Source organism: Berghia stephanieae, chromosome 1 (assembly GCF_034508935.2).
Source record: "Berghia stephanieae isolate SIO BIC M18660-M18661 chromosome 1, UCSD_Bste_1.3, whole genome shotgun sequence".
Taxonomy (NCBI): Eukaryota; Metazoa; Mollusca; class Gastropoda; order Nudibranchia; family Aeolidiidae; genus Berghia; species Berghia stephanieae.
The window spans coordinates 102,672,088-102,697,087 of NC_088360.1; the positions used below are offsets into that span (position 1 = coordinate 102,672,088).

Here is a 25,000-nt window from a genome sequence, read left to right on the forward strand (position 1 = left end):
GTGATCCTGGGAGTCAGGGAATTGCACACCAGTGGGGAGTTAACCTGGGACTGTGTAAAAAGGATATCAGTGGGAAATAAACCTGGGACTAAAGGGAGATGGATACCATTGAAAGTTGAAGCCCGATATGGGAGTTAAGTACCAGAGGAGAATGAACCTGACACTATAGAAGGTGGGCGCCAGTGGGGATTGAACCTGGGACTCAGGGAATTTCACACCAGTGGGGAGTTAGCCTGGGACTGTGTAAAAAAGATATCAGTGGGAAATAAAACTGGGACTAAAGGGAGATGGATACTATTGAAAGTTGAAGCCGGATATGAGAGTTTGGTACCAGAGGAGAATGAACCTGACACTATAGGAAGTGGGCGCCAGTGGGGAGTGAACCTGGGACTATGTAAAAAGGATATCAGTGGGAAATAAACCTGGGACTAAAGGGAGGTGGATACCATTGGGAGTTGAAGCCGGATTTGGGAGTTGGGTACCAGAGGAGAGAGAAACCTGACACTATAGGAGGTGGGCGCCAGTGGGGAGTGAACCTGGGACTATGTAAAAAGGATATCAGTGGGAAATAATCCTGGGACTAGAGGGAGATGGATACCATTGAAAGTTGAAGTCGGATATGAGAGCTTGGTACCAGAGGAGAATGAACCTGACACTATAAGGGGTGGGCGCTATTGGGGAGTGAACCTGGGACTATGTAAACAGGATATCAGTGGGAAATAAACCTGGGACTAAAGGGAGATGAATACCATTGAGGGTTGAAGCCGGATATGAGAGTTTGGTACCAGAGGAGAATGAACCTGACACTATAGAGGGTGGGCGCCAATGGGGAGTGAACCTGGGACTATGTAAACAGGATATCAGTGGGAAATAAACCTTGGACTAAAGGGACATTGATACCATTGAAAGTTGAAACCGGATATGAAAGTTTGGTACCAGAGGAGAATGAACCTGACACAATAGGAGGTGGGCGCCAGTGGAGAGTGAACCTGGGACTCAGGGAATTGCACACCAGTGGGGAGTTAACCTGGGAATATGTATAAAGGATATCAGTAGGAAATAAATCTGGGACTAAAGGGAGATGGATAACATTGGGAGTTGAAGCCGGATTTATTTCCCACTGATATCCTTTTTTAGATATTCACAGGTTAACTCCCGAGGTGCAATTCCCTGACTCCCACGTTCACTCCCCACTGGCGCCCACCTTTTATAGTGTCAGGTTCATTCTCCTCTGGTACGCAACTCCTATAGTTCGGCTCGGATACCCACAGTTATCCATCTCCCACAGTCCCAGGTTAACTCCAAATTGGTGTGCACTTCCCTGAGTCCCAGGTTCACTCCACACTGGCGCCCACCTCCTATAGTGTCAGGTTCATTCTCCTCTGGTACTCAACTCCTATATCCAGCTTCAACGTTCAATGGTGTCCATCTCCCTTTAGTCCCAGGTTTATTTCCCACTGATATCCTGTTTACATAGTCCCAGATTCACTCCCCACTGGCGCCCACCTCCTATAGTGTCAGGTTTCTCTCTCCTCTGGTACCCAACTCCCAAATCCGGCTTCAATTCCCAATGGTATCCACCTCCCTTTAGTCCCAGATTTATTTCCTACTGACATCCTTTTTACATAGTCCCAGGTTCACTCCCCACTGGCGCCCACCCCCGATAGTGTCAGTTTCATTCTCCTCTGGTACCAAGCTCTCATATCCGGCTTCAACTCCCAATGGTATCCACCTCCCTTTAGTCCCAGGTTTATTTCCCACTGATATCCTGTTTACATATTCCCAGGTTAAATCCCCACTGGTGTGCAATTCCCTGAATCCCAGGTTCACTCCCCACTGGCGCCCACCTTCTATAGTGTCAGGTTCATTCTCCTCTGGTACCCAACTCCTATAGTTCGGCTCGGATACCCACAGTTATCCATCTCCCACAGTCCAAGGTTAACTCCCAATTGGTGTGCACTTCCCTGAGTCACAGGTTCACTCCACACTGGCGCCCATAATCTATAGTGTCAGGTTCATTCTCCTCTGGTACTCAACTCCCATATCCGGCTTCAACTTTCAATGGTATCCATCTCCCTTTAGTCCCAGGTTTATTTCCCACTGAAATCCTTTTTACCTAGTCCCAGGTTAACTCCCCACTGGTTTGAAATTCCCTGAGTCCCAGGTTCACTCCCCACTGGCGCCCACCTTCTATAGTGTCAGGTTCATTCTCCTCTGGTACTCAACTCCCATATCCGGCTTCAACTTTCAATGGTATCCATCTCCCTTTAGTCCCAGGTTTATTTCCCACTAATATCCTTTTTACACAGTCCCAGGTTAACTCCCCACTGGTGTGCAATTCCCTGACTCCCAGGATCACCCCCCACTGTTGCCAAACTCCCATAACTTTGCCGGATATTGTCGGGTTTCGGCGGGTTTCGTAATAAAGCACTAATTCTTTTTTACGAAACCCGCCGAAACCGGCCGATAACCTTAGTCTCAGGTTCACTCCCGACTGGTGTACACTTCCCTGAGTCTCGGGTTCACTCCCCACAGTTGTCTACTTCCCATAACTTTGCTGGATATTGTCGGGTTTTGCCGGGTTTCGGCGGGTTTCGGCGGGTTTCGTAAAAAAGCACTGGTTCTTTTTTACGAAACCCGCCGAAACCCTGTCCCAGGTTCACTCCCCAATGGTGTACACTTCCCTGAGTTCTGAGTTCACTCCCCAGTGCCACCTATTTCCCATAACTTTGTCGGGATTCGTCGGGTTTCGTAGGGTTCCGGCGGGTTTCGGCGGGTTTCGGCGGGTTTCGGCGGGTTTCGTAAAAAAGACACACCGGATACAAAACAGGGTATTCAGTCCACCAATCATGTAAAGCCTTATCTGTCGGAGAGATAGATAGTAGATAGATAGATAGTAGATAGATGAATGGATAGATAGATAGATAGATACATACATAGATATATAGACAGGTAAATAGATAGCTAGATAAATAGATAGATAGGTAGATAGAAAGATAGATTGATGGACAGATAGATAGATAGATAGATAGATAGATAGATAGATAGATAGATAGATAGATAGATAGATAGATAGATAGATTGATATATATATATATATATATATATATATCTATCTATCTATATATATATATAGATAGATAGATAGATAAATAGATAGATAGATAGATAGGTCCGAGAATATGAAACAATAGCGATAAACGGAGGTCAGGAGTTAGAACGATTATGTCCTGTATCGCATTCGTCCTTGGCATAGTACTCGATTCCATTGTTGATGATTGCGTGAATTGATACAAAACAGGGTATCCAGTACACCAATCATATAATGAATTATCTGCCTGTATCGGAACCAAAGTAATTACTTCGTTGTTTTTTGTTGTTTTTTTTATTGTTTTTTTTTTATTATTGTTTTCATAAAACATTGCGGTTGCATCAATGTCCACTTATTTTTCAAGTCTGACAATCCAAATCGTGAAGGCCCGACGTGTTCTTATTTGCAGGTCTGATAAACTAAATTGTTATTGGCTCATTGTTGTATTGTAAATATTCTCAAACAAACACAAAATACTGTCCACTATAATACATCAAGCACATACTTTCGTTCGGTTATCGGATCTCGTAATATTAATATGCGCACATAGCCATGATTAGATTGTTGTAATTTTTAAAACATTCTTTATTTATTCCATATAGGAAATTTGTCTCCAGGGGCTATTCCAAGGGAAGACCGGAATAACCCAGACGTCAGCCGCAGTGCAGCGCAGCAAATTGAGCTAGGGTGAGGTGACTTGCTCAAGGCTACACAGCGCAGTGGCAGGTGATCGAACTCGGTACCTTTCGGGTAGCAGGCAAAGATCGTACCATTGAGCCACGCTGCCCCCTTATTTAAAAAATGATTAATTAATTAATTTCAAAACATGAATACGGTCGATTATCAGACTTTAAAATGTGTGCGCACGGGGTTGCACTTTAGTATCTTATGTTCCTTAATCCTTATGATTGAAAATGTGTGCGCACGGGGTTGCACTTTAGTATCTTATGTTCCTTAATCCTTATGATTGAAAATGTGTGCGCAAAGTGTTGCACTTTAGTATCTTATGTTCCTTAATCCTTATAACTATATTTTTGTTGTTGTTAATCATTTTATATTATATTGCGTATCCAGTTCCATATTATGCATAAATTCTATGGCCTATACCGACGTGCACTTACTTGCAGGCCTGTTAACCCAATTCATTATGGACTCATTGTTGTAATGGGAATGTCTAAAAATGTCGCAAAATATTGTCCTATACAAAAAATGTTAAACTGGGCCCATAAGCGGATTCGGATGCCAGACCTGCATGTATGGACACGTCGGCCTATAATGTCATACTCTGAAAAAATATGTTTTTAAGATTTTGGCCAGATACCTGCCCTTCAAATATTGATCGATTAAAATGATACTCATCTGATTAAAAATTTCTAACCCTAGGACAACATTGAAGTCAAAGAATATTAACTCAGAAAAATTCATATTCCGATTATTTTGTTTTGTTGGATTTTAACTACAATATTAATTTGCTTACAATGATTTAGATAAAGATTTGAACAAGTGTGTATGAAATTACCAGGCAAAGCAAGCAAGAAAAATACAATAATAAAACCATCCCAGTTGTAATCTGGGGATCGAACCTCACACCTTCTGATTACTGGTCAGACGTATTACCATTATATCACAGAGGCTCCATTCATACACGCTTGTTCAGATCTTCATCTTACACCAGTGCCTGCTCCTTAATTTCTTAATTTGATATAATGATTTAAGTTTATGATTACATACTACGTATTATTATATTGAATGTCATAGTAATTAACCAATATATTTTTGGCCAATCAAAACATAGAATTTGTGACACACCTTCACACGTGGTCGGAAAATAAATAGTTGGTTGTTTATAAACATTAACGTGAAAGATATCGACCTTTATTGATCATTGATATTGTTTATATACCGCCAAATGGGTGACTAGTTATCACACAATTTTCAATATCAACAAATAAAATTATTGGATGATTTCTGTCTCACGTGACTCCTGCTGGAGCGAGTATGTACATTGTTCCTGCTAATGTGAGCTGTTTATTGGCAGAATATGCATTTGTTGCTAAAGCCCTGAGCATTAATGTTGCACAATATTCACTAAATGTGCTCAAAGCGTTTTGCAACGAGTTCCTAGCCAACAGCAACACTTAACAATTAGGATGAAACATGACGACTGTAATGCATTTTACATTTTTTCCTCGACAAAGACAAAGCTATTAATGGCCAGGTGCTAAATTTAAACCTGAGTACGATGAGAGAATGGAATTAAAGTACCTTTTCCAAGCACTCAAATTTGTTCCACTCAGACTGGGCCTCGAACTACAAGACCACAAATCGGTTTTACGAGCTGTATTATTTGTAAATGCAATTGCCTAAAATAAACCTTTGAATTGTTTTCTCCTTCTCCATAATATCATCCTTCTCCCCATTCACTCTCTTCTCCTCTTATTACAAGCTCTCACTCTCTCTTCCTCCTTCTCAACGTTCTTCTTCTTCTCTCTCCTTCTATTTCTTCTTCTTCTTCTTCTTCTTCTTCTTCTTCTTCTTCTTCTTCTTCTTCTTCTTCTTCTTTTCTTTTTTTTTCTTCTTCTTTTCCCTCCACCTCCTCCACCTCCTGCTTTTATCCCTCAATACTGGCCACTTTAAACATGATGTTTAATGCCAATTTAAGTGCCTATACTTTTCCCCCAACGATGTTTGAATCTTATTTCTATTCATCCGGTAATTCGAAACAAAATCCCTCACTCCTCTGCAGTACTTTGTAAAAAGACGTATTTAAAATTTAGGCCAGAAAACTCATCCTGCGAATCTCGATCAATTAAAATGACCCTCGTCTTGTCAAATACTTTCAAACTACAAGGAAGTCCGCGAAGACCAAGATTTGAAAATTGTGGATCAATTTAATCGATCGATATAGACAGGATGATTTTTCTGGCCAAACTTTTTAATTCAGGTTGTATTTTTCAGCGTATGGCATAGCTACTCGTGGTTGTACTGTTTGTATGGGCCTTCTACTAATACCCTGTTTAGATATTTATGATAGAATGAGTGTTTGTATTTCTTCAAACAAAAGATATTATTGTTGTCATTTCCTTGTCGATTAGACTTCAGACAGAAGGAAATTGCTCCGGACTATTCTTATTACACAAAGCAATTTCACTCTCAAGCCGATATGAAGTGGACGCTGGGGTGGGGAAGGGGGGGGGGGGTGAGTGAGTTGGGGGGGGGGGGGGGGGTTAAGGGCTGCAAATTACGAGAGCCCGCGAAACAAGAAATTTTAGACTCAAGACTATGAACTTGATCCTGAAGATGAAATACGAATTGTTTTATTCGCCTGCTTATGGTTGAAGGAAGGATTCTTTGTCAATGGGGAATACAATAGTTTTGGAATCAATGGAATTAGAAAATAACCCCAAAAAGACAAGGAGATGAGGGATTGGAGGAGAAGAAGAAAGATGAGAGAGGGCGTAGTAGATTGAGAGGACAAGGAAATGGAGGTAGGCAATTGAAAGGAGGAGATTGAGGCGAATTGGGAAAGTATAGGAGCAAGAGGAGGAGGAGGAGGAGGAGGAGGAGGAGGAGGAGAAGGAAGAAAAGGAAGAAGATGAGGAGAAGAAGGATGTGGAGTAGGAGAAGGAGAAGGATGAATAGGAGGAGGGGGTGGGGAGGACGAGGAGGCGGAGAAAGAGGAGAAGGATGCGAATGAGGATGGAGGATGATGACCGTATTTTAAGAGTTGTTTGGCAAGATAAAGGTCATATTAATCGATCGATAGTTTAAGGATGAGTTTTCTGGCCAAATTTTCAATTCCGTGTTTTTTTTCTCAATTGTATGGCTGTCGAAGGAAAGAGAGCTAGAGGAAGACAAAGAATGACTTATCTAAATAACCTTAGAATGGCCAGTGTGACTTAAAAAGCAACACAGATTTCATGCGCACCGCAGAGGACCGTGATTCGTGGAGACAGCTGACCGGCAACGTGCTCAAGAGCACAAGCCACGATGGATGATGATGTCGAACATCTCAAGGTTTTGCGATCTTGTAGTACGAAACTCGGCTTCTCTGGTTCGAGTCTGGCTGTGGACGGGGCAAAGCTGTCTTTGGAAAATGCTCTTCATTCACATGCTCTCACAGCACTTGTGTGTAAAAAGAGTACCTGGCCAGAAACAACGCTATCTCTTGCGAAAAGTAAAATTGTGATAGCACCTTAAAAGGCGTCATATATCGTCCTACTTGTTATATATTGTAATTTACTTGGGATTCCTTGCACGATTAAAAATTTCGAAGAAAAGTATGTAACAAATGTAATCAATGTGAGCAATATTCATACGATGGTGTGTGTGGGTTTGATAGATGAGATCGTAATCATTGGATGTGATTGACCCTTGAGAGCAATGAAAGTGATCGCATCGTTATCAATTGTGTTGATCAAGAATGCGATTAATAAATGATATTACCTCAAATGGATATGCTCGCACAGATGATCAGAGCATGTGATAATTCTGGCAGCTATCAATGAATGGTTTTTATCGATACCGGTAATCAATAATATTTTTATCGTTATTTATTATTTTTGATTATTTATAAGGATGCCATCATCAAAACGAGCTGCAAAGTAATTGGTGAGATAAAAAAACAAAACATCAAGAAGTTGCTGATGATGCACTTTTATTATTCGTTGCTTACAAACTCGGTTGCTTTCACCCTCTCCTTACCAACCATAAGAAAATCGTCACCTTCGTTACGATCCAACCAGCATTTTTATCATTCAGATTTCTTTTGTAAATCACACCATTTAAAGAAATATATTTTAGTTTAGTTATAAAACGTGACTCTGTGTTGTAGAGTTGAGAATGTATTTGTTGCTTTTCTGTTTGAATAAGAAAAAAACTATTTTTGTGTTGGGTGAGCGTGAAATTTTGGGGAAAAAAATCTGAAAATGGCTGGTAAGGAAAGGGTGAAAGCACAACAAGAGATGACAATTGACTTTTTTAAACATTGTGGGTTCTGATAATATAACAATTGGTAGAGGACTCCATTAATCAGCAAAGTCTCAGACCAAGTTGACTTTTTAAAACTAACCCATCTGCTTTTAATTGTATCCGGGTCACTTTTCCTCACAGCTATAATGCCCCGTGGAGGTGAGTTTATCCAGTTTTCCATAGCGTGAATTGAACAATAGAAGTGTTTGCTATCCTTTGGATAGGATGTTTGTCTCTTTCAAAGTATTAATCAGGATAAAGCCTGCAAGACGTTTAGCATCAATCTAAAAAGGTTTCTGCTTAGAGGCAGATTGTGATTTAGATATGACCTGCATGAGACTTTTGTACATGGTATGGGTTTATATATATATAATGAAAAAATGGATATAATTTTAAACGGTCATAAACATAAAGTCCTAAACAAAACAGCCAAACTTAGAACAATGACGCTCAAACAAATTCAAATCAATAGCACAAAATAAACCCCCTCCCCCCTAAGCCTCCTTCCCCATATACGTCCCATTCCTCTCCCTTCCCAACCCCCCCCCCCCCCCCTTCCATCCTCCCACAATTCCTTCTTTCCTCAATATTTCCATTCAATCACCTGACCCCCCCCCCCCCTCCCCTTATCTTTCCCCCACTATTCTTCCCAATGTAACAGCTCCCTCTCCTCCATCTCCTCTTCCTCCCTCCCCCGCCCCTCCCCCCACATTTTCTTCTTCTTATTCATGACTTCAAAAACGTACACATCTATTCACACCATTTTGCTCTTTTACGCGCCTTCGAGCACGAAGCAACACTCGAAATGAACCAGGGATCTACTTACTCTCCATCAAAGTAGATCGCACAACTAACAACTGAAGAGACTCCTTGGTGTCGAAACGTCCGTATTGTTGAACGAAATGCGAGTTGATTTCACTCATTATATATGTATGATATATATAAATTATGCCATTCCGCCACGACATCATAAGATATCGTCGCCTAGGCATTCCACAAAGGAATATAGATAATTCATCAAACAAGATGTCTGATGTCCTAGTGAGTAAATTGGGGGTTAATAATCTTGCTCAAGGAAAAGAAAATACGAAAGTGCCTGAAGCGGGGCTCGAACCCGGGACCCAGGTCACAGTGCAATGCCTTATCTACTCGGCCACTTCGCCCCCGTCTGTTTATATATATATATATATATATATATATATATATATATATATATATATATATATATATATACATATTCGTGAGATAATGTTGTGCACGAACCTATGGAGCACATTTATTGACTAGGAGATGGGTTAACCGGTGTCCTAAAACTAAAACACAAAACCTCATCACCTCGGCACAAAAGCAATTTGACTCAAGGATAGATGTCCGTCTTAAGGACAAGACAAAAATATCCTGGTGTCTCCCCATTAACGTCCTAAGCCAATATATTGCATCTCAGCGTAAAAGAGACAAGAATTCCCTCAGGGACAGAGGAGAGGATTGGAAAAGGAATGTGTTTGTGTGTGTTTGTGAGAGAGAGAGAGTGTGTGTGTTTGTGTGTGTGAGTGTGTGTGTGTGTGTGAGAGAGAGAGTGTGTGTTTGTGTGTGTGAGTGTGTGTGTGTATATGTGTGTGCGTGTACTGGAGGAGGGAAAGGGGTTATAAATGACAATGGGAAAAGTATATTATGGTGAATACTGTTGTGATGTGAAAATCAGAGGTTTGAAGGAGCAGATGAGCGATTGGGTAAATTTTTATTAAGGATAATACCTTTGTCATCTCAATTCAACATTTGAAAATTTTTGTTAGTTAGAATTACACGGGTAGCGTAGGGAGATCGGTCTAGTGCTTTGTAAGTGATAAATAAAGACAAGAGCGGTGGAGGTGGATGGACAGACATATTATTCTTTTAGCACTCAGTGTCATAAATAATATCTCTATACGTTCTTAGAATCATATGTCAAGCTGCATCGAATAGACGTAAGAACTTTTTGCATATAGGAGGATATAGACACATAGATAAATAGATAGATAGAGAGAGATAGATAAATACAAGATAGATAGACAGATAAAGATCGATCCTTAGTGCAGACTATTAATTGCTAACCAGTCTGTTCACCCAGCAGTGATTGTGTAGCTGGTTCTGTTAGAACTGGTGGAACGTTCTTTGCGATAGACTAGCGTCCAATCCAAAGCGTAGCAAACAATTGCTATTGTCAGTTTCAAGCTATAGAAGTCAGGATAAACTCTGGCCCCATGACAAAATGAAATAGAGGGATGGGTACAAAGTAGAGAAAAGGGAGGGGGGAGAGAAAGAAAGACTAAGAGAGAGAGAGAGAGTGAGAGAAAGAGAAAAAAAAAAAAAAAAGAGAGAGAGAGAGAGAGAGAGAGAGAGAGAGAGAGAGAGAGAGAGAGAGAGAGAACTGGGGTGGTGTGATTGGGTGAAATGTGTAGATTGGCGAGAGACGAAGGAGACAAATTAGGGTGTTGCCTGCAAGGCGTTTTGTATCCATCTAAAATGGTGGCCGCTTAGAGGCAGTGTGTGTGTGTGTGTGTGTGTGTGTGTGTGTGTGTGTGTACTGTGATGTAATGTAATGTATGTATATATGTATGTATGTATGTATGTATGTATGTATGTATGTATGTATGTATATGTGAGTGTATAAAATCGGACGTTTCTGGTAAACACGTCACAATATAAAACATTGACAGCAGCGATTACATATGTAGATTATCTCACTCTGTAATTTGTGCGACTATGTGGTCTTGTGGTACGACACCCGCTTTCGGATCGGTCCTGGGTTTGAGCTTCGCTTGGCGCATAGTTGAGTCTTTGGAAAAGGCTCTTTACTCACATTCTCTCATCGTATTCAGGTGTAAAATGGCCTGGCCATATCTGGCAGTTAACAACGTTGCCCCTGTCCAAAAATAATTTGTATCAATATCGCCTAACAGGCGTCATGTCACGTCCTACATGTTAACTATTATTGTTAGTTATGGACCCCTTGTAAAGCCCTTTAAGCACGTTTAGTGGATATTGCGCTTTATAAGAGTTCAAGCTATTGGGGGGGGGGGGGGGGGGGGGGGGTGATTATGACAGTTTTTCTATGATACTGGCAAACTTATTGGAAGTCTCTTTTGATTGTAAAGACATGAAAGAAAGAAAAAAAATCGTTATCTTTTAATTCCTATGCACTATATAGAGAGGAATAAAATAGTGAAATGCTTATCAATCGTTATAAATGTGAATGGACAAGTTAATCTTTACTTTTTCTTGCGTTCCCTACGGCCTGATAAATCTTTTAAGACGGCGAAGTGGGTCTTGTATAAAGTTTTAATCCGGCGGCCTGACACATTGACCCAGACGGTGTACTTGGTATTCAACTCAAAAAAACGTCAATGCCATTTATCTCTTGCACTGTCTTATACTATCTGCTCATAAGGGTATATCTATACTGTGAAATGACGTTTTCAGACAGACAGATAGACAGACAGACAGACAGATAGACAGACAGACTGAATCACTCGTCCACAAGAAAAGTCAATGCCATCTATTATCTTGCACTGTCTATTACAATCTGCTCACAATAATGGTATATTCTTTGTAACGACGTTTTCTGACAGACAGGCAGGCAGACCGACAGATAGACAGACAGAATCAGCCGTCCACACAAAGGTCAAAGAGTTAAATAACTCTTGCATAATGTAAATGTTGGTGCTCGAAGCTCGAAGAAATAAATAATATGAAATTGAATGTAAGCTTCGATTTTATTACAAGAACAGATCAAACGTTTCGGGTTTCCCCTTTATCAACAAAACAGGATGATTGAAACACTACAGATAAATGAGATAATGTGATAGTGGCATTGTTAAGATGAATAAACAAAAATATTGATGGGCAGGAAATTGTATGCTCCTTTGTAAGGAAGCACACATTAAAATAAAATAATAGAAATTTCTAAAAAGTGCGCAATAAGTGAAAAAGGGGAGGCGGAGAGGAACTGTGTAATGCAGTTTAGAAAGTGAAATATATAAAAAGAACGTGTAGACTGCTGTTGGAAAATAGATACAATGGAATTGAAAATAAATACAATGGAATTGAAAATAAATGCAATGGAATTGGTAATAAATACAAAAATTAAAGGATGTCGGTATAAGTATAATCATTAGTGGCAGTAGCAGCAGCAGAAGTAACAGTACTACTACTTCTACTACTACTACTACTACTACTACTACTACTACTACTACTACTACTACTACTACTACTACTACTACTACAACAACTACTAGTACCACTATAAAACGTGTTTGTCTTTCTTTTTATCACAGTACGGCACACATAGAATTGACATTATTGTCTCTACGGCTGATAATGACTATCTGAGAACGTCATATCTCTATATGACCTTTAAAGCAGATTGTATAAGGCGGTAAAAGATATTAATAACATTGACAGTTTGTGTGGACGGCTTATATTGTCCGTCTGAGGACGTAATTTCTCTGTATGTGCCTTTATGAGTGGATTGTGCAAGATTAAATAGCACTGCCCTTTTTATGTAGCCGGCTAATCATGTTTGTCATTTAACTCTGTAACATTATGAGTAGATTGTACAAGGCAGTGCAAGAGATAAATAGCGTTAAAGGTGGACGGCTGATATTGTCTGTCTGAGAACGTCATTTCATTGTAGGTACCATAATGAATAGATTTTATAAGACGGTCCAATAGATAGATTGTTTTAACGTTTTGTGCAGACAACCGATTTTGTCTGTCTGTGTGAAAACGTCATTTTACTAAAAATATCACAATCAGTAGATTGTATTAGGCAGTGGAAGAGATAAATAGCATTGGAGTTTCGTGTAGACGTTTGATTCTGTCTGTGTGAAAACGTCATTTCACTGATTCATTATGAGTAGATTGCATAAGTCATGGAAGAGATAGATGGCATTGAAGTTTTGTGTAGACGGTTCATAATGTCTGTCTGAAAACGTCATGTCAGAGTATGTACTGTAATGAGTAGATCGCATAAGACAGTACAAGAGATAAATGGCATTATAGTTTTGTTTTGACGGCTGATATCGTCGGTCGAAAACTTCCATCTCCCCGTATTAAATTAAGCAGTGCATAAAACTAAATGGCATTGGCGTTTCTGTGTGGACGGCTGATCGTGTCTGTCTGAGACTGCCATTTCACTGTATGTACAATTATGATTAGATACTATAAGGCAGTACGCGAGTTAACTAGCACTGACGTTTTGTTTGGATGACTGATTCTTTCTGTAAGAGCATGTCATGTCATGTACCTTTATGAGTAGATTGTAAATGGCAATGAAAGAGATAAGTTAGTGGCATTGATGTTGTCGTGTGTGGACAGCTGGTATTGTCTAAATGGGAACGTCATTTTTTTTCCTGTATCCACCTTTACGGGTGAAAATTGTATTATAAGGCAAAGCTAGGGATAATAAATGGCTTTGAAATTGTCTGTCTGAGAATGTCACTTTTTCTGTACCATTACGAGTAGATCTAGATTGTATAAGGCATTGCAAGAGATTATGGCATTGACGTTTTGTGTGGACGGCTGTTATTGTCTGTCTGAGAACGTCTTTTCATTGTTTGTAACGTTATCAGTAGATTGTACAACGACGCAGTGCATGAGTTAAATAATAAATAATATGAAATTGAATGTAAGCTTCGATTTTATTACAAGAGCAGATTAAATGAACGTTTCGGGAAAACTCGTCCCTCAAATATCGATAACGGTGATCTTGTCAAAATTTCTCAAACCCGAGACTTCAAGGTTGAGTTTTCTGACCAAGATTTTTAAAAAAATGTTGTTTTTTTTTTGTCTTCAGAATAAATTATACCAGAGTAATTCTTGCATATCTCATACAATCTACTCTCATTACTAACGAACGAGAAACGGGGGTTAGTGTTAAGTATCTTAACGATTGTCATATATAATTTGTATCAAGGCTTGATATTGCAAGGAGAGAGAGAGAGAGAGAGAGAGAGAGAGAGAGAGAGAGAGAGAGAGAGGGGGGGGGGGGAGAAAAATGGTCGCCTTTTACTCATGGGGAAAGTTGGGAAAAGTGGATAGTGTATTATGTCTATATGAATACGCCTCGAATTTTAAAAAAACTCATTAATAAGCACTTTGAGAAATAAGGAAATTGAATAGTCCGCTATATTATATCCGTAACGTTTTTCTTTTCATATTTCAAAAATTGAACGATGAAGTTGTAAAGACATCTTGAGATCAATATTTTTACGTCAAGGATAATATTATCTATCTATCCTACTCCTTGAATGCAATATGTTTAAATTGCACGCTTTATCTTTAAATGCCTGTAATTTCGATAAAATAAATATTTTCATAATCTTCCCGTTGCTTGAATGAAATCCTTAGAGAAATGATTTCCCTGCTCCGTATCAGGTTTACCTTATGAATCACATGATGAGTTTATTTACATCTGACAACATATCTTAACATTATCATTAGGTATACGTTTCTTTTAAGAAGGAATAAAAATGTGAGCTTTTATATAGAGCAATATCCACTAAAGTATGTGCTCAAACTTCTTCGCAAGTGGTCCATTGACAACAACTACTTCGGCAGTATGTAGTACTGGACGTAAAAAAGAACCCTTTAAAACTACAATTTATTTTGACAGAGATGACGTCAGCTACTCAGTTTACACCTGAGTAAGGTGAGAGAATGTGAGTTTAGAGCCTTTCGACAACTCAACTTTGCTCAAACTACAAGACTGGAATCATACCATATGATTACACAACCGGAAGATAAAATAATATAGCAGTGTAAAAAACATCAATATATTCAGTAGCGATTTGGTACCTGGGTCTGTTAGATCTGGCGGAAAGTACTTTGCGATAGACTAACGTCCTATGCAAGGGAAGCAATCAATTGCTATTGTTTCACGCAGTAGAAACCGAAATAAACTTCGGCTTAATTGGCCTATATATATATATATATATATATATATATATATATATATATAATATATTATATATATATATATATAAAACCACTTATGGGCCTAGTTTAACATTGTTGTTATGGACAATATTTTGTATCATTTTATTTTAGATTTCGATTTACAAAGATGAGCTCATGAGGAATTGGGCTATCAGACCTCTGCAAATAATTGCACATCGGCCTAATGGCTTTGAAGGACAACTTTTTATTCTCCAAGGGGAAAATTTGTCTTTAGTGTTTGTATCAAGGGCGGATTGGAATAACCAGGTGTTAGCTGCAGAGCAGCGCCGCAAAGTGAGCTCAAGACAGGTGGTCGAACTCGAGTCCTTTAGTTTACAAATCAAAGACAGTAAATTGAGCTTTATATAGCGCTATATCCACTAAATGTGCTCAAAGCGCTTTACAAGTATAGCTGAGCAACGCCGTTTCATATAATATGTGAATCAACGTCTCAAAGCGGTAATATGTCCGGATCAAATAAGGTCCTGGAAATTGGATTTATAGCGACATGCACTTATTTACAGGTCTGATAACACAATTCATTATGGACTCATTGTTCTAATGGAATTCTCAAAAAAAAACAACAAATGACGCAAAATATTGTCCATTACAACAATGCAAAACTAGGCCCATAAGTGGGTTCGGATGCCAGACCTGCATATATGTACCTATATGTCGATTAATAGCCATAGTTTAAAAATTGGGACCAAGTTTTATTCGTTTCAGTGGAGAATGTACACAAATTCTTTACGTTGCAAAATAAAGTTCGAATCCTTTTGGTTCTAAATTCACTTTTCAGGTTCCTACTCTTTCCGACAAAACACCGCTTTTAATAAAAAAATGTTTGTCTTTTTATTTCAGCATCTAAATTCCGTGTTGAGGCGGTTAAGTCAAAAAGTTTGATTTGAAAAATTTCAGTCGTGAATTAAAAGGGTTAAAAAATCATAACTTTACTATAACTGTAACAAACAACTTAAAAGAAACATACATAACGCAGACCACCAGCAGTGAGCTGAATAAAGCAGAATCATCGATTTTTCCAGCTATATTATGCGTTTTGTTTATTCACCCGTATTGATTTTAAAATCCTGATTTGATAAAGAGTTACAGATGGGAAATGGAACAGAAAATCACAAAGCTCGGGAAACGTTATGAGAAACACTCTGATCTCTGTCAAAACTCCCCCCCCCCCCTCTCTCTCTCTCTCTCTCTCTGTGTGTGTCTGCGTCTCTCTCTCTTTCTCTCTCTATCTCTCTCTCTCGCTCTCTCTCTCTCTCTCTCTCTCTCTCTCTCTCTCTCTCCCTTCTTTACCCTCCTGCATCCATTCTCACTCTGTCTCCCTCCCCCTCCTCCCCCCCCCCCCACTTCCCCACTCTCTAGATTGTTGTGTTTGTCCTCATTTCTCTGTCGCCAACCTCTCGACTCAATTAGCAATAAACTTCATTATTTCCATTCGAGGCAAAATTGAAAAGTCATTGTTGACGCTCAATTACGGTTTGTTTGTGTTTTATTTTATTGTGCTGATATTTATTAAGACATCAAAGATGAACAGTGGGAGAAAAGAAGGCTGTGAACAATGGAAAATCGTTAGAAAAGGAGTTGGGGGTAGGGGAAATATTGCAGAAGAAGAAGATGGTGGTGATAATGAAGAAGAAGAAGAAGAAGAAGAAGAAGAAGAAGAAGAAGAAGAAGAAGAAGAAGAAGAAGAAGAAGAAGAAGAAGAAGAAGAAGAAGAAGAAGAAGAAGAAGAAGGAAGTGGTGGTGGAGGAGGAGGAGGAGGAGGAGGATGAGGAGGAGGAGGAGGAGGAGGAGGAGGAGGAGGAGAAGCAAGGAGAGAGGAGGGGTCAGAGGAGAATGATGATGATGAAGAAGAAGAAGAAGAAGAAGAAGAAGAAGAAGAAGAAGAAGAAGAAGAAGAAGAAGAAGAAGAAGAAGGAGAAGAAGAAGAAGAAAGAAGAGAGTGAGGCACGAGAGGAGGGGGAGAAGGAGGAGGAGGACGTGATAGAAAATTAATACAAAAAAGTGAAAGAAAAAGGAGAAGAATAGGAAGAGGAAGATGGAATGGGGAGAAGGAAAGCAAAGATCTAGTAAGAGGAGACACATTTTAAATAACAAAAGAAGATGAATATTGTTTTCCTTACTCCACCCCTAATCATTTACTGTGCTCAGCGACATCTTATTCAATGGAAATGACAATGTCATTGACGTAAGCAGATGGCAGTGATGTCCTCAAAATTACAGTAATTTGGCATACAATTGTCTTTGTCTGAATGGAGCCATTCAAATGTGACACACATGGAATTATAATTGATGAAACTACTTTAAACTTTAAACCGAAAAACTCAACAAGTAAAGTATTTATTTTGTGAGACGTTGAAAGTCCTTGAATCGCGTATTTTCTTTCTATAATAACATTTATTACGTGGATTTGATTTTCTACAAACTATGATTGATACGTCGAAGAGTCTTTAAAGTCAAAATGTCTATGCTACGAAAAAAAAAATAGTCCCATTAGAGATTCCGATTAAATTCTATGAGTTAACGTACAAATAATATGTTAAACCAGACAAGTGAGTGGACTAGGCAAATATGTTGATAACAACAAGAAATGAAGTGAGGAGAAAAGTGCCAGAAGACAAAAGAAAATAAAATAACTTCGCGGCGGTGGGGGCTCGAACCCACGACCTTACTGGTACGACAGCTCCACCTGGCGGGGAGAGGGTAGCTGCTCTATAGTCGAGTGGCGGATGTTTTCGACTGTAGAGCCACCCTCTCCAGGCCAGGCGGAGTTATCGTACCAGTAAGGTCATAGGTTCGAGACCCCATCGTCGCGAAGTTATTTTATTTTCTTTTGTCGTCTGGCACTTTTCGCCTCACTTCATTTCTTGTTAGATGTGATAAACGTATCTAGCTTTAAACCAATTAAAAATTTACTGAGATTTACGAATCTGAGGGATTTTTAAAATCTCTATTTCCTGGAGTCTGTACATTTTTACTGATAATACCATTGACGTCAGCATATCAAATGATTGTCTTGAAAATTACTGTGAATTTAGGTATTGTCTTTATTTCAATAGAGGCATCCAAATATGACACACATGTCTGTAATAGGATTCTAATTGAAGAAACTATTATAAACCGAAGAACTCAACAAGCAAGTTGTAGTTTTGGTTAGACTTAGATAGCACTACAAACTATATAATTTTTGCAAAATCATTTATTTAAAAGGTTCGATTTGTTCTCAATCCTTGGGGATTTTCTGTTGTTGAAGAACTGTTTTAATTCACATTGTCTATGTTATGAAACAAATAGACATATAGAGTTTCCTATCAATTTCTTGGAACCGAAGTGGACAAATATGTTAAACGTAGATTTGAACCAATTCAAAATTTCTAAGATTTACGAATATGTTAAAAGGTTTCCCCATTGACGTAAGCAGACCACAGGCATGTCTTGAAAAAAACTACTGTTATTTTGGCATTGTATTTATTTAAATGGAGCCATTAAAATTTGACATACGCATGTAATGGAATTCTAACTTACGAAATTATTTTCAATAAAATAATAATTAACAGTTAAAGTATAATGGTGGCTAGATGTTGAAAGTAGTTTTTAAAAACAAGAGCTGTTATATTGCGCAATATCCACTAAACGCGCTCAAAGTGCTTTACAAGGGGTCACGTAACATGTAGAACGAGACATGACGCCTGTTAGGCGATAATACAATTTTTTTCCCGACAGGGACAACAATGTTAATGGTCAGGTACTCGTTTTAAACCTGCGTACGGTGAGAGAATGTGCGTAATGAGCCTTTTCCAAGGACTGAACCATGCTCCTAGCGAGGCTCGAACTCATGACCTTCCACAAGACCACATAGTCGCACTTAAAGAAACAATACTTTTTATCCTCTGATCATCGCGAGACTTCAAATTTTTAAAATTATAGTATGATAAATATGTTACAGACCAACTTTATACGCTACTTTTCATAAAAAATGTCACCTGTAAGATTCTGATCAAATGAAAATGTGTTTAAGCTTCCAAGTCGTTTCCGTCATACATTTCTAAAATATGGCAGCAAGTAAACTGAGCGTGGAATCCCGATAGCTCAGTTGGTAGAGCACTCGCTTCACACACAATGGGACCAAGATCGATCCCCCTGCATCATCATCATCATTATCATCATGATGATGAAAATATACGTTTCGCTTAATACGAACTGCAAAATGCATTACGGAAACGTGACAATGAATTTATTGTACAAAAGTAAAAGCAATATTATGGCGAAACGGAGCAAGAGAAAGAAAAAGGGTTTTGAAGTAATGGTAAATGTATTTATACGTTATCTCTTCCAATCTCTTCTCATTGGCGTACGATTACTCCGAAGGCACTCGGATCGATACCGAAAAGAGAGTTGAATGGATCTCAAGATGGATTCGATAGCATCCATGAGATCGTACTTAATCTTTCTCTTTCACACAAGAATCTCGTCCCTGTACCCAACCCTACCTTATCGTTTCCTTCAGGGCATCTTTAGAGCATCTCATTTTCCACAACACCAGTTCTCTGATACACACTAAGATACGACAAAAAGTGTTTTCTTTCAATTTGGAAGAACACGTTTTCCTTCAAATATCGTTCGATTAATTCTCTCATTACTGACCTTTTTCGGATTTTCCCAAAACGCCATATCCATCCAACATAGATAAAATGATTATCAAAAACTCTAACTCTCTAAAGAAATAAATGCATGATATACATAGTCTAGTTTTGTTCAGCAAAACAAGTTGTACAAGACAGTATTAAGTTCATTAAGTTATATGGATATTTGTAAGCTGTATATATATATATATATATATATATATATATATATATATATATATATATATATATATATATATATATAAAAGTTCTTCGATTTGGATACACAAAAGAAATCTGACCGAGAAAAATGTTGGTTATAATATCGAAACGAATGTGACGAATTTCCTGTGGTTGGTATGGAGAGGGTTAAGATTATCCCTGACTTGTGAAACGGTCTTCATGTTGAGACTTTAAAAAGTCAGTGGTTTGATACAGTTGATGAATAAAACAATTTTATTTATCTTAACAACGCCACTACCACATTATCTCATTCGTCTGTAGTGTTTCATTCATCCTGTTTTGTTGATAAAGGGAAAACCCGAAACGTCATTTTATCTGTTTTCGTATATTAAATTGAAGCTTACATTCAATTTCACATTGTTTTTTTTTATTTCTTCGAGCTTTGAGCAGCAACATTTACATTACCATTGGGGAGTGAACCTGGGACTGGGTTTCGGTGGGTTTAGTAAAAAAGCAATTACTTTTTTACGAAACCCGCCGAAACCCAACGAAACCCGACAATATCTGATGGGAAGTAAGTAACAGTGGGGAGTGAACCTGAGACTCAGGGAAGTGTACACCAGTGAACCTGATACTATGGTTTTCGGCGGGTTTCGGCGGGTTTAGAGAAAAGCAATTTCTTTTTTACGAAACCCGCCGAAACCCAGTCCCAGGTTCACTCCCCAATGGTGTACACTTCCCTGAGTCACAGGTTCACTCCCCACTGCTGCCTATTTCCCATAACCTTTCGGATTCGGCTGGCTTCGGCGGGTTTCGACGGGTTTAGGCGAGTTTCTTAAAAAAGAAACACCCCTTTATTACCCACTCAGCAAAGATTGGGTAGCTGGGTCGGTTAGATCTGGCAGAATTTACATCAAGATTTACTAGTCATGTTCTAAGGGTAGCAAGCAATCGCCACTGTTGGCTTAATGCTACAGAAAATTCTGGCTCTGGTGTAGAACTCTAAAGGACGTATTCATGAAGTTAAATGAAGTTACTTACAAATAAGTTTTTAGATTTAAAAAAACAACCAAAAAAAAACGTGAGTATTTATATAGCAATATACAATAAACGTGCTCAAGGGGCTTTATAAGACGTCCCCAACCAAGAGTAACACTTAACATGTAGGACGCCTGTTAGGCGATATTATATTTTCCGACATTGACAACGCTTTCAACGGCAATGTACTCCTTTTACACCAGAGTACGATGAGAGAATGTAAATAAAGAGCTTTTACCTATGACTCAACTATGCGCCGTTCAGAGCGGACTCGAACCCAGAACAAGAATTGTCGTAATAATGGTCTAATCTTATTCTTACCTTTTCGCCGGTGTCCATAGTCACTTCGATTCATCCAACATGTTCGAATAAAATTGTTTCCTTATCACACAAACATCAACAAAAAATCTTCTCGACTGCCCAGCAGACTGACCTTCGCAACAAAGCGGTCATGAAGACAATATTATTGTGTCTTCATCAGCAGATGCTTTGTTGGTGAACTCTTTTGTAACCAAGGCACGTTTTAATATTATTGATTTCATCATCGCATTGCTTGCTGCTTTCGCTTTCGTTGTCAAGATTGGCGATTTCATTAGACTTAATTAAATTGTTGTTTTGTGGGATCGAGTGGTGTGCTGAGTGGATGAAATGGATAGCCCCATGTCTGTGTTTCTGTGATGATAATACTGTCTCGCAAGAGCAGATGGCATAATGTGTGATATGCCGTAACAATCGATATAGACCGTATATCCAATGTTTCCTAATGTTTCTCGTGACCCAGTTTTCGTCTGTTTTTTTTTCTCCAGATGTTCTTAACTGGAGGGACTTCTTGAATGATGCTTTTTTCTGAACCTCGTCAGGCGATGATCTGAAAAAAAAAACGATGAGAAGAAAGTGTCAATCATTGATGATCAATAAATACGAAACAAATTTGCCAGGCGTATGTGCGGCTATGTAGTATTGTGGTATGACACTCGCTTTCGGGTAAGAAAGTCATGGGTTCGAGCCTCGCTCGGCGCACAGTTGAGTCCTTGGCTCTTTACTCATCTTAACTGTAAAATGAGTACCAGGCCGTTAACATCATTGTTCTGTCCGAAAAGAAAATGTGATATCGCCTTACACGCGTTATGTCTCGTCCTACATGTTAAGTGTGCTGTTGGCTTGGGATCCCTTGGAAAGAGCTTTGAGGCTTCGAGTGGATATTGCGCTCTATAAAAAACTCTCTTTTTTGTTGAAAACGACATTCCTAGAAATATATGCGCTTCACACCTGAATCTGAAGCTTGGGTTAGATAGAGACACTTCGCACCCATCGAAAGCGAGACAAAATCACAATAATCCATACAGAAAAGTGAGTGGAGAAGGCATTTATGTTGATAACAACAAGAGATGAAGTGAGTAGAAAAGTGCCAGAAGACAATAGAGAATAAAAATTTCGCGGCGCGTGGATAGCTCATACGGTAGAGTCACGCTCTCCCCCGTCAGGCGGAGTTGTCGTACCAAAAGTCAATCAGACCAAATCCCAGAATAACATGGGGACATCATCATGAATTGTCCCCTCCCCCCACCCTCCGCGTGCCCCAGCAAGAACAGACACACAAACATTCATTCAATCCATCTGTAATTGAAAGGCTGTATTTTTTTTCAAAACTCCTTAAGTTCATTTTTCTACTTTTTGAGATTTTCCATCCATGAGATAAATTGAAATGAAAATTATATTGTAAGCATCAAATTTCACAAGATCTCCATTAGACTTTTGTGAATTTGAAGTTTAAATATCATAAAATAATAGACTAAATGAGAAAATTTAGGGGAAATAATCCTCAATATCTCAAAATGGGAAAAACCGAGTTAGTAAGTTTTGGAAAATCACTCTTCAATTACAATCTGGAACAACCTGCCATCCGACGCTGCAGAATCAGGATGCCTCCAAATATTCAAGTGAATTGTTTTTTTTTTTTTTGTCTGACAGATTAGAACAAAGACTAAAGTGAGTAGAAAAAGTGTCAGAAGACAATAGAGATTTTTAAAAAAACAACTTCGCGGCGATGGGGACTCGAACCCACGACCTTACTGGTACGACAACTCCGCCTTGCCGAGGGGAGGGGAGCGATGAAAATGTGTAATATAAATGTTCGAAGTTATTTGTTTGTAGTATTACTTGGCTAATCAATTTTTTAAATCTATTTATTTATTCATTCATTCCTTTATTCATTCATTTATTTATTCATTCATTCCTTTATTCATTCATTTATTTCATTTTCAGCACGGTCATCGTCTTCGACATCCTATTTATCACCATTCCCACCGTCCTCGGAAACAACATAGCTTCAAAATTTAGGCCAGAAAACTCGTCCTTTAAATATCGTTCGATTAAAAGGATCCCCAGCTTGTCTAAAAAAATTACATAAATAAAAATTAACCACAACTCTCAAGTCTGGGATTTAAGAAGTTTGAACGTTTTTGAAAAGATTAGGTACATTTTAATAAATGGTTATTAGAAGAACACGTTTTCTGACCAAAAGTTTTGAAATGTGTTTATTTTACAAAGTACAGCAATATCGTCTTGTACCAATATCCGTAGCTGTTCATGCTACACATTTTGTCTGAATTGTGGCTAATTAGATAGAAATGGCAGCGGGCCTGATATTCGATGATGTGCATATTATATTGAATGAGGTGACCTCTACAGACTGGCTAATTATGGCAGTCTTTCTCAGGGATAAGGTCATGCCAATTATATACCTCTGTCGGCCTCTCTCTCTCTCTCTCTCTCTCTCTCTCTCTCTCTCTCTCTCATTCCCTGCATGTGTGTGTGCGATCCGGCACCAGCGTGAATGTGTGTTTTTGTTTGTTAGTTCTTCACTCATTGAATACAATCTACTTTTTATATTTATCTAGCTTTCTATTTTTCTATCGATCTATCCATCAATCTATTAATTTATTAGTCTTAATATAAATAAGTATATCTATGTGTTATTCTCTCCATTTATCTGTTCGTTCATCCGTCTGTCTGATCTTGTCCTTTCAACATTCTTGCTATCTAGCTCTATCTATCTATCTATCAATCTATAAATCCATCTACCTATCTATCTATCCATCCTATCTTATCCATCCATCCATCCATCGATCCATTTATCTATCTATCTATCTATCTATCTATCTATCCATCTATCTATCTATCTATCTATCTATCTATCTGTCTATCCATCTATCTATTAATCCATCCATCCATCCATCCATCCATCTATCTATCTATCTATCTATATATCTATCTATCTATCTATCTATTTATCTATCTTTATATTTTCCTGATTCTCTGACAGGTTGTCTGTTTGTCTATGAATGTTTTAATTTTTGGAAGATTTGATTTGAAAATGACGAAAATTAAGAGAGAGAGAGAGAAAGAAAGAGAGAGAGAGAGAGAGAGAGAGAGAGAGAGAGAGAGAGAGAGAGAGGAAGAGTGAAAGAAATTCAGGGAGGAGGAAGGAAATATGAATAAGAAAATATTGAAAGAAATTAGAGTTAGAATAGAGAGGGGGAAAGAAAGAAAGAAAGAAAGAACGAAAAAACGAAAGAAAGAATGAGAGAAAGAAAGAGAGATAGATAGAAAAAAAAAAAGAGAGAGAGAGAGAGAGAGAGAGAGAGAGTAGGGGGTTGGTAGAGATAGTGAAAGAGAGATAGCGAGAGAGAGAGAGAGTGAGTGAGAGAGAGAGAGAGAGAGAGAGAGAGAGAGAGAGAGAGAGAGAGAAGAGATCGGGAAGAAGGGTGGAGGGGGTGGGGAAGAGCATTTGGGATGAATCGATAATATTATGCAAGATCATCCATACTACATCCATGGGAATATCAAATTCACATGTAAAGTATCGGAGAATTAATGTAACTTATCGATTGCTGATTGATTAATTGATAAGCTAATAATCTCTTGTCAAATAAATCGAACTTCAATTATAGATCGATATAAGACGAACGATCAAGGGAAACGTTACTCTGGGGTGATCTGACAAAACACGTATCTAAAATTTTAGCCAGAAAATTTGCCTATCGAATATCGATCGATTAAAATGACCCTCAGTTTGGTTTTTAAATCTTCAACCTGGGAC

General features: G+C 38.6%; 1 protein-coding gene across 1 annotated transcript in view; it reads right to left on the reverse strand.

Moving 5' to 3' along the window:
* The window catches only part of LOC144962590 (uncharacterized), a 112,017-nt gene that overhangs the window by 47,104 nt on the left and 39,913 nt on the right, over positions 1 to 25,000 (reverse strand). The window contains exon 2 of the mRNA XM_078895673.1: positions 21,220 to 21,766. Coding sequence (XP_078751799.1) covers positions 21,220 to 21,237 — 18 coding nt within the window. The 5' untranslated portion in view covers positions 21,238 to 21,766. The remainder of the gene's footprint in view (positions 1 to 21,219; positions 21,767 to 25,000) is intronic.